Source organism: Uranotaenia lowii, chromosome 2 (assembly GCF_029784155.1).
Source record: "Uranotaenia lowii strain MFRU-FL chromosome 2, ASM2978415v1, whole genome shotgun sequence".
NCBI lineage: Eukaryota > Metazoa > Arthropoda > Insecta > Diptera > Culicidae > Uranotaenia > Uranotaenia lowii.
The window spans coordinates 430,482,815-430,497,419 of record NC_073692.1 but is presented as its reverse complement, the minus strand read 5'-3'; the positions used below and the strand labels follow the sequence as shown (position 1 = coordinate 430,497,419).

At 39.6% G+C, this 14,605-nt stretch overlaps 1 protein-coding gene across 1 annotated transcript; it reads left to right on the top strand.

Annotated features, from left to right (window-relative positions):
* The first annotated feature begins 4,279 nt into the window (after positions 1-4,279).
* Positions 4,280-9,161, top strand: LOC129746450 (PAN2-PAN3 deadenylation complex catalytic subunit PAN2-like). The gene is made up of 6 exons (XM_055740098.1): positions 4,280-4,502; positions 4,646-4,887; positions 4,955-6,743; positions 6,800-7,391; positions 7,452-7,642; positions 7,704-9,161. The coding sequence occupies exons 1-6, from the start codon at positions 4,439-4,441 to the stop codon at positions 8,780-8,782; spliced, it is 3,957 nt and encodes a 1,318-aa protein (XP_055596073.1). The 5' UTR covers positions 4,280-4,438; the 3' UTR covers positions 8,783-9,161.
* The last annotated feature ends 5,444 nt before the right edge of the window (positions 9,162-14,605 follow it).

Here is a 14,605-nt window from a genome sequence, read left to right as displayed (position 1 = left end):
AAAATTCAAAAAAATCTAGGTTTTTTTTATTTGTTTTTTGAAAGTTTTATAACTTTTGAAAATATTCCAAGAAGAACATAAATTTTAATGAGCTTTAATTTTAAATAAACGAAGCCCTAGGTGACTTTTTTGTAGAAAAAATCTATCAATATTTTTAAACTTCAAACTTAATAATATCAAAAATGCGCGAATTTGCGCGAGTTTTTTCTTTTGTACATGATTATTGAAGTTATCAATTTTCAAATGATATCAAACATTTTGCCGGGACTTGCTGGGAACATAAACATAAACACTAATTTGTAAAAAAATGAACGTTTAAAACAAAAAATAAATAGAAGAATTTTCAAAGCACTGCGTACTACCTCTATAGTCATCGAATTTTGTCTATTATACTTAAAATTATTAAACACCCCTCCATTGAAGTTTTCCATTTCAAATTTTCATTTTTGGTCACTTAAGAAAGTTTTATTTATTGATATGACGTAGTCGCGCTGATTCAACTATTTGTAGAAAAATTCTATCTCATAAAAGTACTAAAGTTTCGACAGCTGCAACAGCTTATAAACAAATCAGATGTCAAAAAACTTACCGGTACATGGTGCTAAATTTATTCAAGAATCAAATAAACATTGACGTAAAAGTACCCAATAGAATTTAAATTTTGAGTTTTGGCCAGGTTTTTGGGTGAAATACTCCTGTGTGCGGCGTTCAAAATGTATCACCAAGTATGTCGATCACCGTCGATTAGCCACGTGACGAATAGCAACGGTAGCCTCCGATGGGGCATGGTATATCTTCTTGTATCAAGTTAGTGTTGATTTTCGACATATATTCAATGGGTACTTTTACCACGTGCGTATCACAGCACTCGGAGGAAGCATCATTCTAGCTAGAAACCATTCCTGATTGCTTTTCTTGAGCGATTTTCCGATCATTGATTTGAACAACTTCAAACGGCGCATAAAAAATAAGTAGGTAGGCGTTGATTCGTTCGTAATTCTCGTTTTTTTTTTTGGCAAGCCGTGCGAACGGCAGATGGGGGACTTTTGGGGAAAGGGGCAGTTTGGGTTGGTTTTATCCCATTAAGGTTTTTTTTTATGTTCAAATGTTTATTTTCATTTAATTTGCAGGGGCTTGTAGCTCAGTTGGCAAACCAGTTGCCTCCTAAGCTGATGTTCATGAGTTCGAACACAGATAAACTGGAAAAGTTTTTAAATAACTGTCAACTGCAACGTTGATAGGTATAAAGTCGCGAATGCCTTAAAAATGGACTACAATCGAAACAAAATAAAAATTATTTGCTTTGTGTTTGCGAGAATAACTTTGAATTGAGAATTCATGAGGGATGAAAAACACAATTGGGAACTTTGGATTGAGGCACGGGGTTTTTTGTCTAAAATATTTCTTTCAATTCAATCCTCTTTCTTATTTTCATTTCGTTATGTCGTTGACCATTTCGAAAATTCAGATCAGTCAAACATTTTTAATGTAGTCGAAACATAATCATAAACAAATTAATCCCTAATATTCTGGTTTGATTTTAATTCAACTATGGCTATCAAGTATGTATTCTGAATTGCCTATTTAATCTTTTTAAAGTGCATTATTATTCAAATTATGGAGCAAATTCCTCCCAATTGAAGGATACCGACGAGCTTCGTTGGATGCTTCGTGCTGAAAAAAACCACTTTTTACAACTTGTTGCATGAATAACTATTTTTCTACTAAGCACTTCTAATAGCTGCACAGAACGGAACGGGTACCAAAAAAAATCAATGACTACCTACTTATCTACATATTAATCAAGCAGCTTTGGAAAACTGGATCTCCCATCATATGAAATTAGGGATGGATCATCCCTAAGGATGAAAATGCCAGATGAAAAATTTCATATGAAATAAAAAACTGTTGAAAAATCCATAAAATAAACATAAAAAAAACCTAAAATATTTTTTCTCTAACCATCCGTGTAGAAGTTGGGTTCCTTGATTTATGCACTAAAATACCTTAAAATTTTATGATACCACCGAAATGCTCTTGCCTATTTCTAGAGTCCGAAACTATTTACGAATAAAAAAAATACTGTTTCGATCATCAACCCAAAATTGGCTATTTTGAGTGCAATAAATGCGTCCACACAGCATCCTCATAAACTAAACTCTCGACAAGATGAATCATTAAATATGCCTGTGAGACTATATGAACAAAGGGCCGATTCTCCATAAACAGTCCTTGTATTTCGACAGCAATAATGGGACTAAATTTGTTACTATCATTGAGGTAAAATTCGAAATAGGAAAAAAATGCATCTTCCCTGACAGCTGTATTGACACGTCGGGTGATTTTTCTTCAAATACCGATTTTCAGTCCTTTGTCGCATATCTCGCCACCGAGCGAAGAATCTCCATATCTAATCATAAATAAACTCAACAAATGAGCCGAAAAGTCGTCCCCGAAAAGTCCACGCTGATATGGTCGTCGCGCATCTTCCCTCTGCTCGCTCGATCGGAGAACAAATTGCATCCCATTGTAAGGCGAAAATCTGTTAGCCATGCGAGAGCCCCGATTTTTGCGTTGCATCCATCCAGCTTTCCGGCGAAGGAACCGAAACGAAATGAACCCGGCTTCTGCTGGATCTGGGTTGCGGTTCGCTTCTTGATGATGGCTCGCCGATTTCGAGTGGAACATATCATATTAGGAAAACGACATAAAGCTGCTGATTTTTTTGTCTTCTCCCAGCTTCCCTTTCCTCGATTCAAGCTTCTGGCTGGCTCTAAAAGTGTGAATCTCATAAAAATCATAATAAATTGTAATAAATAGCGCCATAAAAATCAATATCAATCAAAGTAACCCGGGCGAGCATCACGACGACGACGACGACAAAAGGGGAACTGCAACTGTCACGATTATCTTTTTTTTCCTTTCTCACTTATAAAAAGACTTCCATCGCTTCCATCACATCACCCAGGAGATGCGCTGCGCAGTTTGAAGATTGAAAGGACATCACTTATGGAAGCTGGAAGACGTCGAAAAAAAAAATCGGGAAAAACCGATCGATGAAAATAGTTGGCGCATTTATGGGATAAGCTTATGGTCTTAATCCCTGTTTAGTTGGTCTTTTATCAAACGGGTGAAGGGAGGGAGACACATGAGGTAAAAAAAACAAATTTATAAGTAACGTTAAGAAAGAAAAAAAAAAACATTCCATGAATGTAAAAATAACAACTAGTTATGTTTTTTAAAGTTTTTTTTCTTAATTATTTTTTTTCAATTATTTTACATGTTTTGTTTTTGTTATTTTGGCCTTTTTGTCATTATTTTCCATTTGTTATTTTGAGGCCTAAATTGTCCTTCTTGACATAAGTATTTGACATTTTTGAAATTTTTGTCATTTTCGTCGTTTCATGTTAGTATTTTTTTTTCAATTTTGTAATTTTAGTCGTAACTGAAAATTTAGTCGTTTTCGCCAACTATGTGGAATCTGTAAGTTTTGTATTTTTTTTTTTTCATTCGTGTCATTCTGGTCAACAAACAGTCATTTTAGTCAATATGGTCAATTTTATTATTTTTGTTGTTCATTTTATTTGTCATTTTCGTCACTGTTTGTCACTTTTGTCGGTTTTTTGTTTATTTTGTCATTCTCGTCATTTTTATAATTTTTGTGATTTTCGTAATACATATTTGTCAATTTTGCCATTTGTGTTATGTTTTAAGTTATTTAATTTTTGAATTTGTTTCATTTTTGTCTTTTTTATTATTTTTGTCAACGCTAACTGATTGATGGCATCTTTTGCTTTAATCCAAAAGGAAGGATTTGTACTTTTATTTAAATTTATTTCCAAACTACAATTCTTTTTTTTTCAATTAGATTGGAAACCCTATCACAGGAACCGTTTCGGGAAAACTCGCACACATTTAACTGCGAACCGTAATCGTTCTGCTGCGTGCATATGCGAGCGGAGCAAAACAGCTGTTTCTTGTTTACGTATCCACGGTTCAATGTAGTGGTGCAAACTGTAACTGTTGAAAAAGGCTATGGCTCTGTTGCACTTTCGTATACTAGCTGCGTTCAATAAATTAGGATTATCTATAAGTTTTAGAAACTGTATCAATATGTATCAATATGGATCGTTAATTCGTTAATGTACAATTTCAGTCTAATGACTTCAATATTTTAGCAGATTTTATTTTCCAGTATTGAGAACAAACAACACGGACAGCAGCTCGAAGTAATAAAAAAAATGTTGAACAGATCTAGCAATGCTGTGATGCGGTCAACGTACGCAAGAAAAAGAGGTGCTTGAAAAAGTGGACTGTCAAAATCGCAAAATCTGGAGTGTTCTATCGCGAAAAATTTTACGGTTTTTCTGAACAAATCCTTCACCCGAGGGCTATGATTTTTGTGGGAAAAGTATCGTAAGCACTAGCGGCCGCCGAAATGGATTACGTTTACATGAGTGGCGATCCGGGGAACCGTGCCGAGGACATTATCACCTTGACGAGTAAGTTTTGTTTATGATTTTCTCCAACAAAAATTTCATTTTCGCTGACTGAATTTTGCTTCGGAGGTCGTTCGAAAGGTTTACTCGTTACATGTTTGTTTAATGTTATTGCTTATGTTTCCTTGAACCCTGTGGCTGTGTAGTGTATGATGATGTGCCAAGTGGTGGAAATTATCCGGCCACGGCCTTCGGCAGCACCTTCAACATTGGATTCACCGAGCCGGAACTGATGGAGCAGGGTGTCGTAATGGCTGACGGTGGCGATCGCTTCGGGGTTTCGACGGTCCACTTCGACACCCAGGCCGAACTGATCTGGATGGGAAACCAGGGCGGCCACGTTACCTCCTACTATGGTCCGACGATGCAGAAATACACCTCATTCCAGGTAATAAACTGAGTTTTCTCAATGACCTACTTTAACAATGATATTCATATCATTTTTTTTTGCTCAGGTTCATGCCAACGAAATGATACGTCAAATACACACTGTTGATTCGGGAATCCTGGCCCTTACCAGCACAACCCTGCGCCATCAAATTCGCCGAGGTACTCCGAAGTTCACCTTCCGCTCGGATAAAATGGTAGATCTTTTGTGTATGATCGAGCACCAGCCGAACCGGATGCTCATGGGAGGCCACCAAAGTGAGCTAATTGATTTTGACGTGGCCACTTGCACCGAGATGGGTTCAATTCAAGCCGGAGAAAATGGATGCGCTATTTTGAGAAGCCACACGAGATATCTCTGTGAGGGCGATCCATTTGGAAAGATTATCCTGCGCGACCCCAACAGTTTGTCAATGGAACATGAGCTACTAACCCACTCGGGCAGCCTGCTGGATTTCGACGTTCAAGGAAACTACTTGATCTCGTGTGGGTACAGTGGAAGGCAGGGTAACTTAGCCGTGGACAGATTCTTGATGGTGTACGATATTAGGATGCTGAGACTGATTTCGCCCATTCAAGTGCTCATTGAACCGCAATTGTTGAAGTTTTTGCCATCCGACATCTCTCGATTGGCAGTTGTTTCTCCAATGGGTCAACTACAACTGGTTGATACAGTAGAATTGAGTGAACCACGAGTTAGCATGTTCCAAATTAACACATTCAGCACTCAATGCTTGTCCTTTGACATCAGCTCTTCTGGACAAGCTATGGCATTTGGTGATCAGTCCGGACACATCAATCTTATTTCAGCCGTTAAGATCAACACACCATCTCTGCAGTTTAATCCATTTTCCCGAGAAACAGAATTTGCAGATACGGTTGAACCTCTTCCGATGGTTTCAATAACTGATAAAAACTTTCCACTTTCCTCGATTTTACTGCCCCATTTGACTACTGGAACTCGTTGGCTTAGCGATTGGCCAGAATTTATGAACAAATACCAATATCTTAAACCGAAACCGATCAATCCAGAAATAACAGCTACCATGAAAATGCAAGGAACCATCGGGTACGCCCCTAATCCTAAAACTACTCTTCGTAATCAGATGCCCTATTTACTGGACAATGGATCCGCTTCTAATCAGAACTCAACTCCCATAAATAGTTCACAGAAAGGATCCGGCGATCAGGGATTGAAGCTTGTACCTCGTCGCTACCGGAAAGTTGAAGTAAAGTACAGTAAACTAGGCTGTCAGGACTTTGACTTTGAACAGTACAATCAAACCGGATTCGTAGGGCTAGAGGCAAACCTTCCAAATGCCTATTGCAATGCAATGCTGCAATCGCTTTACTTCATAATCCCATTGCGCAGAGCTATTTTGTCCCATTGCTGCTCGAAAGAGTTTTGTCTGGCGTGTGAACTTGGTTTCCTATTCCACATGCTGGATGTTGGCACTTCCAGCCAACCTTGCCAAGCAAGCAACTTCCTGCGCTCTTTCCGTACTGTCCCAGAAGCATCGGCCTTGGGCTTGATTCTGTCCTCTGATCGCAGCAACAATGCGAATGTGAATCTTATAAGCTTGATTCAAAACTGGAATCGTTTTATATTGCATCAGATGCATTACGAGCTGCTAGAGGCAATTAAGAAAAACGAGAACATTATGGTCCAGCAACAACAACACCACATTCAAGATAGCTTGAGAAAAGTTACACTTTCGGCATCGCCAAGGCCATTTATTCCTGGGGCGGAAATGCATGTACCACACCAGGTTGACGAGTATCAACAAATTCTGGATGGTGAAGTTGAGCAATACGATTCGAACAACGAAAAGTACCAATTTCTAGAAGCTGCTACTGGTGAGTTTTACTATTTCTTTAATGAAAATAATTTATAAAATTTCCCATCATTTTAGACTACGAGCAATCAATGCTTCCTGAGGATTGTGATCCTTACATGGACCCCGCTATAGATCCCACCCAAGCTTATGGCAGTTCGGCGAATAATAGCAGTAACAAAGCCTACAATAAAGACGAAACCGAAATTAGCAGATTATTCGGAACCCAACAGAAGAGTACTCAACGTTGTTTGAAATGCAACACCGAAAGGGTTAAGAATAACATCCTGCTGGTGTGCAATCTACTCTATATGGCAAACAACAATCGTTCCGATGGAACCTTCGCCTCAATACTCAAGAATTCGTTAAGCGTTGAGAAAACAACACCGGCTTGGTGTGAAAAGTGTAACAAATTCACGCCCACTCATCAGAAAAGTCGTGTAACCGATTTACCGGAAATATTATCTATAAACTGTGGTTTGGAGACGGAAAAGGAACTCGAATATCTGAAGAAACAAATGAGTCGTCCAACAGCCCAGGTTGGAGGAACTGGTGGCAGTTCGAACGCATCATCATCGTCGGATAACGAAGTGCGTAACGGTGGCAATGGCAAGATGTGCCGTTACGGTATCAACTGTTCCCGAGTTGATTGTCACTTCACGCACCCACGGTTAGAAAATTTTGCTGTTTTAATTTTTACCAGCTTATCATAATTTCAATTTAACTTCAGAAAATCATCACCATCGGTGACTATCTCTCATCCAACTACTCAAACGCCACCACAAAAATCTTGGTTCCCACTAAGCTTCCGTATGACACTAAACGAAAAGGAAAATCTGGAAATCGGCTCACTCAAGAGTGCTTCCACTAGCAGTAGCAGCAGCGATGGGTTTGACCCCAAAGAGATGTACCTGGGCGAAGGTGAGTTAGAGTTATTATTTGAAATTAATGAATAATTCAATGGCCACTTTTTCAATTTCAGATAAATCTCCCCGTAAATCGAAGAACTACAGTCTCTCGGCTGCGGTTTGCTACATCAACGATGGCGCTCAGCGTAACCTTGTGGCACTGGTGCACGTTCCCAGAAGTTATCACGACCTGAAGCAGGTTCGACCGGGCGCATCAGACCCTTCGGGTGGTGTTGATTTCACCGATGGAAGCTGGTATATATTTAACGATTTTAGCATTTCACCTGTTTCGGTACAGGAAGCGGTTTGGTTCACCTTGGACTGGAAGGTACCCTGCGTACTGTTCTATACATCGAGCACCTTGCTTCGCGATGAAGAAGGCTACGGCAAAGAATGTCTTACGCAATATGTAAACCCATTCACCAACGATCTGTTTATGGAGCCGGAGCCTTCCAACAATACGAACACGGAGTCGACGGATGATAAAAATTTCAAGCCCCTAGGTTCAGAGGAAATATTTCAACCGGGAGATTTGGTGGCCATGGATGCCGAGTTCGTTACGCTAAATCCAGAAGAAAGTGAAATTAGATCGGATGGCAAGCTATCTACTGTAAAACCGAGTCATATGAGCGTCGCTCGGATCACCTGCATTCGTGGACAAGGAACCGACGAAGGAGTACCATTTGTCGATGATTACATCTCAACCCAAGAACAAGTGGTCGATTATTTGACAAAGTTCTCCGGTATCAAACCAGGTGATTTGGATGCTAATTTCAGTAACAAACGATTGACTACACTGAAAAACTCCTACCAAAAGCTACGCTATCTCGTCGACAGTGGAGTTATTTTTGTCGGCCATGGTCTAAAGAACGATTTCCGGGTCATCAACATCATCGTTCCACCGGAGCAGATTGTCGATACGGTGTATCTGTTCCATCTGCCCCACCATCGGATGGTGTCGCTGCGTTTCCTGGCCTGGCAGTTTCTGGGCATAAAAATTCAATCCGAAACGCACGACTCCGTCGAAGATGCTCGCACCGCGCTGCTACTCTACAAACACTACCTGAAACTGAACGCCAAGGACGAATTCACCATGGCCCTCTCGAATCTTTACGAAACCGGCAAAAAGCTACAATGGAAGGTACCGGAATGAACTGCTGGAGTGAAAAGATAGAAAATCCGTGGCTTTAATCTTCGAACATACTTAGTGATAACAGTATTGTATTTAAAAACCAACAAAACTTTTCGAAGCAAGATTAAATGAAACCATGCGGCTGAAGTGATTCAATCACGACTATAGTGACATGAGATTTTTATTTTCCAAAAGATTTATTTTGAATTATTTTGGCTCATCAGTTTAGTTTACTACATATATACGTATCTCTTTGTAACGATCATATTTATATTGTGTAACAGTGAAATCAGTGTCATTGAATGATCAGTGATCTGATCATCGTTCATCAAATATCAAACATCTACAGTTTTAATAAATAGTGGGCACATCAAGGATTGTGATTGTACGATGCATAAAAGAGTGTCTCTTGATTTGTATCACATTCACAACGCAGTTCTAGCGAGAAAAGTCAAAAGGACGTATCAAAAAATGCTCTAAGAGGATCGGAGCTCTACGATGATTTGGCTTTTTTTATTAAGTGAGGATAACCCTCACCCCTGTAATAGGTCTTGTTCTGTTGAGGAACACTCACACATAAGATTTATGATTTTTTTATGTCACGGACATCTAGGAAACGTTCGACACCGAAAGTAATGAATTAATTGCACAAATCTCAAAGTTATCACAAGAACTGGTACAACGACATGATTATTTCAATGATAATTGTATATGGAACATCACATGCATATAACCATCAACGGAAAAATTGAGTTTCTGTTTAATCAACATCACATTTATTGGGAGTCGGATCGTCGGATAAATCGAGCGACAAACAACTTCAGCACAATTTTCCAACAAATTGCGAGCTAACCCCTGAGATCAAAATTCGCTGCCACACAAATGGCAATCGCTTCATAAGTTAATCTCCAGTTCAAACGATTGGATTACTCTAGTTTGTGCACAGTACCAAATGAAACCTCCTTTTGTCATCGAATTTTAATGACGGTGTAGCATCCGTACACGGCGCCGCATTTCTGTCGGTGAACCATTCAGTACGCCGAAATTTTTGTTGCCATTGACTTTGAATAGTCCCGAGGGCAGGTCTGTGTCAGCAGATCGGTCAAGGTTGAATGAATCCACTGAGGGGCGCCGCAAAAATTGATGTCTGACTGCTGAAGGTGTGTTGTAGCCATTGATTGAATGTAGGTTTCCAATGGCAGGTGAGCGCATCATGACCGGAACAGATTGTCTGCGGAGAAGCGGTGCCGGTGCAGGACTGATGGAATTTCTACTAGGATGGAATTCCAAATCTTCTTTACTGGTCGCTCGGGGAACGATGGGGTAGTTGGCGGAATCATCGATAGATCGATTGATAGACATTGATGGTTGAGAATAATGTTGTTTCATCATGCGAAACTGTTTCTGCTTTTCGCGAATAAGAGTTTGATAGTTTTGAAGCGACAATCGACGAATGTTATCTTGCCTGGGATTGGATCTGATATGTTTGGCAATATCAACTGCGGCTGCTATCAGTAGTATCATTAAAACCGATAAGAAAACGTACACCGAAGAGTTTGAATTCTTGTCCTGTCGTGTGTTAGCTGGATTGGCACTTTGTTTTCCCATTTTTTGATCTATTTTCCTGTAAAACACATCCATATCGCGACAGGCATTGGGATATTCTTTCATGCGTTCCAAGACCGAGTCAGAGTAGTAAAAATTGTCGCCCGTTCCTCCACCGAATTGGAACCAGCTATCGCCATCCTCCTCGGCATCCACCATCATACCTGCCATTGGTCGACTCAACATCCGGTTCTGAGCTGTGCGTCCACCCGGGCCTTTGATTCTGTTTTTAACGTAAGCTTCCCGTTCCTTGGCTTGTTGGATTTTGTTTTTGTAAAAGTTTACCACCACCAAAAATAGGATAAAAGTTACACAGGAATAAAGCTGCTTGTGTCCGGACGACATTTCCGTTTCCTTTGATAGTTGATTCGTTGATTAGCCAAATATATCACAGCACATCAGCAGCAGCCAAATGCAGTCGTTGTTGGTCGATGAACTTGAAAATTTTGCATCCATTCGTGACGAATGGAAAACGTTCTATGGTCAAATTAAAGAGACAGACTGCTCCTCCTCGGGTACAAAAATCGATACTGCCACATACCACCTACATTATAGATGATAAGCTGAGAAACCAATCGGCGGTCGTTCGAGTGTATATGGTAGGTATGAGCTTGGCGAAGGAGCGAAGGACATGGCCACGTGGAATGGAACAGGTGGTTCACAAAACGAGGAGTAAAACTTCCTAAGTGATGCGGTATTAAAAAGTGATAATCCTTGTTTCTTTCGGCCATGAGGCCGAGAGGCTGAGTGGGTGGTGGTCGGGTGATTAGTGTGCTCATCTCTTCGAGGTCGTCCGTAAGGCATGCTGCAGGGAAGGACAAATTTGCCGGGCGTGTGAATATAGAACCTTTAGAAACAGGTGTTTTCGGTTCGACATACCTCAGCCAGTAGCAAGCAAAACATTCTCTTTCCAACCAATTCGGAAGAAAGGATTGTTGCGAGCGCATGCGTTACAATTCTAGGACTTGTCTATCGGAATGTGTTTTATAAATGAGAAATATGTTTAAAATAACTTGGACAAGATTTTGACGCCTGGACAAAAGGGTGATCCAAGATCCAATAACATCCAAAAACAATCGACTTTGTCAAATCACAATGCTAAATCTAATATGCTTTTTTGTTCAACTCAAGGAGGTCGCTTAACGAAGTTCAAGTTTTATGGAGTTTTGGCACCATTTTTGACCTTGTAAAAGTGAAAAAAGTATTTTAAGGAACTTAGAAGTTGAGCGTTATTGAGCGACCTCTTAGGATTGACTAAATAAGCGGATATTTTGCATGGTGCTTTGTCCGACTGAGGAACAATTTCTTTATTTTTTTTATTTTTTGCCAGGAATGCGGTACAATATAGAGTATTTCCTGAGACAGATTGTGGTAGGGTAGCTTTTTGTTTTTGTTTTGAAAAATGTAATCACCAACTGGTCGCCATTTTGATCTTTGATGATAAGGACTGTTCAATGCTTTCTTTTAAAAACTTCTTTTATTAAAAGCATCAACAAACCTTCATGTTTTAACTTGTTATGAGTTTACAAATCATTAAATGAAGAATTTATATGCTCCTCGCCAAGGTGCGCTTGCAAAACCACTACAATTGCATTGCCAATTTCATATCGTTACTATCTGGCCGTTGAACATACGTAATGTTGTTGTTATGTTTACCCTACCACGATATGCCGAGAAAATGTAAACATGAGAAATCAGCTGTTCGTCTGACAAGTGGGGAAATGCCTTATACCCCTTATTCCGAGACATATCGGTGTTTGTACAACCATACTGATCAGTGCTAGCTCTTCTTCAGCGCCCAAATCTGAGTAATGACCACGAGTATAATATGAGCAAACTTCAAAATACACCAAATAGGGCGTTAGAGCAAGTTCACTGGTGTTCGGAAAAAGTGGTAAAAATTTTGACATTTTGAAAATTTTACCATGCAAAAGTGTTTTCAAAATCTTTGGGTGTTGTATTTTTTACAGAACTGTTTCTTTTTTAGCCGTATGTGATAGAAATATTGCTATTTTTTCATCACAGCATGCGAAACTACAACACGTGTTGTTGAAAATTTTGAAAATATTTTTACATGACAAAATTTTGAAAATGTGCAAAAAGTGACAAAATTTCTACCGCTTTTCCCCAACATCAGTGAACTTGCTCTTAAGTTAAGCTGATTTAAAAAATAATTTAAATATCTTATGAATTTTTTCTCGAGCTTTGAATTGCTTTGAGCTTTGAAGCTCGTAAACTTTATGAAATTTATTCAACAAATGAATTAAATTAAAAATATGTGTGCTTACCTATCGGCCTTCTATGTTCAACAACTGAAACAATAAATTACCCAAGCAACAATTTTAGTTTTTTAAGAACCTACAGGAATGCTATGAAACTTCGTTATAAACCAACACCAAGTTTCATAAACTCCTTAAAAACATTTATAAAACGCTTATAAGCGTAAAAAGGCCCACCTACAGGAGGTTGTGAAGAGCAAAATAAAAATCACTTATAAACCCCCTCGAGTTTTAAAAAGGCTTCATTAAGAGTTATACTAGATAACATTCGTCATGAACAATTTTCGGATCATTCCTATTCCATCTCATTGTCTTAAAAAGTATTTTATCAAAACACAAATATTCTAAAGAAAATGACGAAGGTTCTTGCTGTCAGAATTTATTTAGAGTTGATCGGAATCAGACTTTTATTGTAATATTAATGTTATGCCTTAAAAGATATGAAAACTCAATGCGTGTTGATTCTTCCGGAAGCAGACACAAGCGGAACCACTAATGTTTGATAGCAGTATATTTGATCAGCTTCAAAACTGAAATTGAGGTTATTTTCAGTACATGGTTTTGGTTACAAATTTGATACAAACTTACATTTTAGTGTGCTTGTTAAGAAAAATCTACGCTAGTGCTGTCCGGGTTTGTTATCCGGTCCAGTTTGCCTCCTACTAGAAACAAATTGTCAAACTAATTTATCCTTTTAGAATAAATAAATTTACCTACGGTCAAACAACACGCTTTTGCTAGCCTTCTTTTAGCCTGAGGCTTGTCAGTCTGGAAACCGGGCGGAACTGGTACCAGGTTCAAAGAATTAAATCACAGTTTCTATATACATATATAAACTAACAACTTACTGTTATGCAATTCCCTGGTTAAACAATAAATCAACTTGATGCTCCAGGAATATCAGTTTAAGATTAACTATTTAGTGGAATCTGACTAACTTTACGGAAACTACTTGTGGCACTTTTTTGTATGGCGAATGGAATGACGCGCACTTTTTATCCGGCGAACTCAGAACTTCGAGTGAGCCGAGTGAAAAAACGTTTTTTCGTCGTCAGTAGCACAGGGTGGTTTGTTGTCTTGCGGTCGATGACACAAGTGTTGCTAGTCGCGCCGACATCCTCCCCCGGGTGCATCTCAGTGTTCTCTGAGACTGCACTGCAGCACTATTCACAGCTTCCACTATTTCGGTTGGAACCTGGCCTTCGAATCCTAAGAACATCTCCACCTTACGTCTTCGTACCCAACCTTTGCGGGTACTTAGGTCCGTGATTGGGATCAAGCTTCCAATTTCGATCGGTTCAACCCTTTGGAACCAGTTGTCCTGATGTCGTAGAGAATGAAGGTATTCCTTCGCCGAGCGTCCCCACAGGATATCGAGCTCCTGTAGTAGGAGACCCCATTTCTTCCGAAGGTTTCGTTGTTTTTCGATTGAAACCGTGAATTGTTTGAAATAGTTCGAACACTCCAAAAAGAAATCGTTTGAAGTTAACGCTTCGAATTCGTATGAATCGAAGGAAAGGTAAGTCAGAGGCCTTGTTGTGATTATGCTTTCAGCCTCCACTATTAAATTATTGAGCCCCACGTCGTCTAGTTTGCCCTTAGAGTACCCATCTTCAATTGCCACCTTGATAGACTTCACCAGTCTTACCCACGCGCCCCCTAGGCTTGGTGCCCCCAGATGATAGAACTTCCACTCGACGTTCGTGAAAGTGTTAAAGAGCCCTTGGTTGATCTGCTGCAGAACTAATCTTGACGCCCCAACGTAGTTCGTCCCGAAGCTGCTGAAGAATTTAACCGATGCACCGCGGCGTCCCACAAACCGTCCGAATTCAAGAACACAGAAAGTTGCGGAGAGTGAGAACACCGCCTCAAAATGCATGGCTCGCACGGCCATACAGTTTCGGATAACACATTGAGTCACGATACGGAGGCCAGAACGGGAGTACAGTTTCTGTGGTAG

Coding starts and splice junctions, on each gene's coding strand:
- LOC129746450 (XM_055740098.1), top strand. CDS start 4,439: ATGGATTACGTTTACATGAGTGGCGATCCGGGGAACCGTGCCGAGGAC. Junction 4,503..4,645: donor GGACATTATCACCTTGACGA/GTAAGTTTTGTT, acceptor GTGGCTGTGTAG/TGTATGATGATGTGCCAAGT. Junction 7,392..7,451: donor TGTCACTTCACGCACCCACG/GTTAGAAAATTT, acceptor ATTTAACTTCAG/AAAATCATCACCATCGGTGA.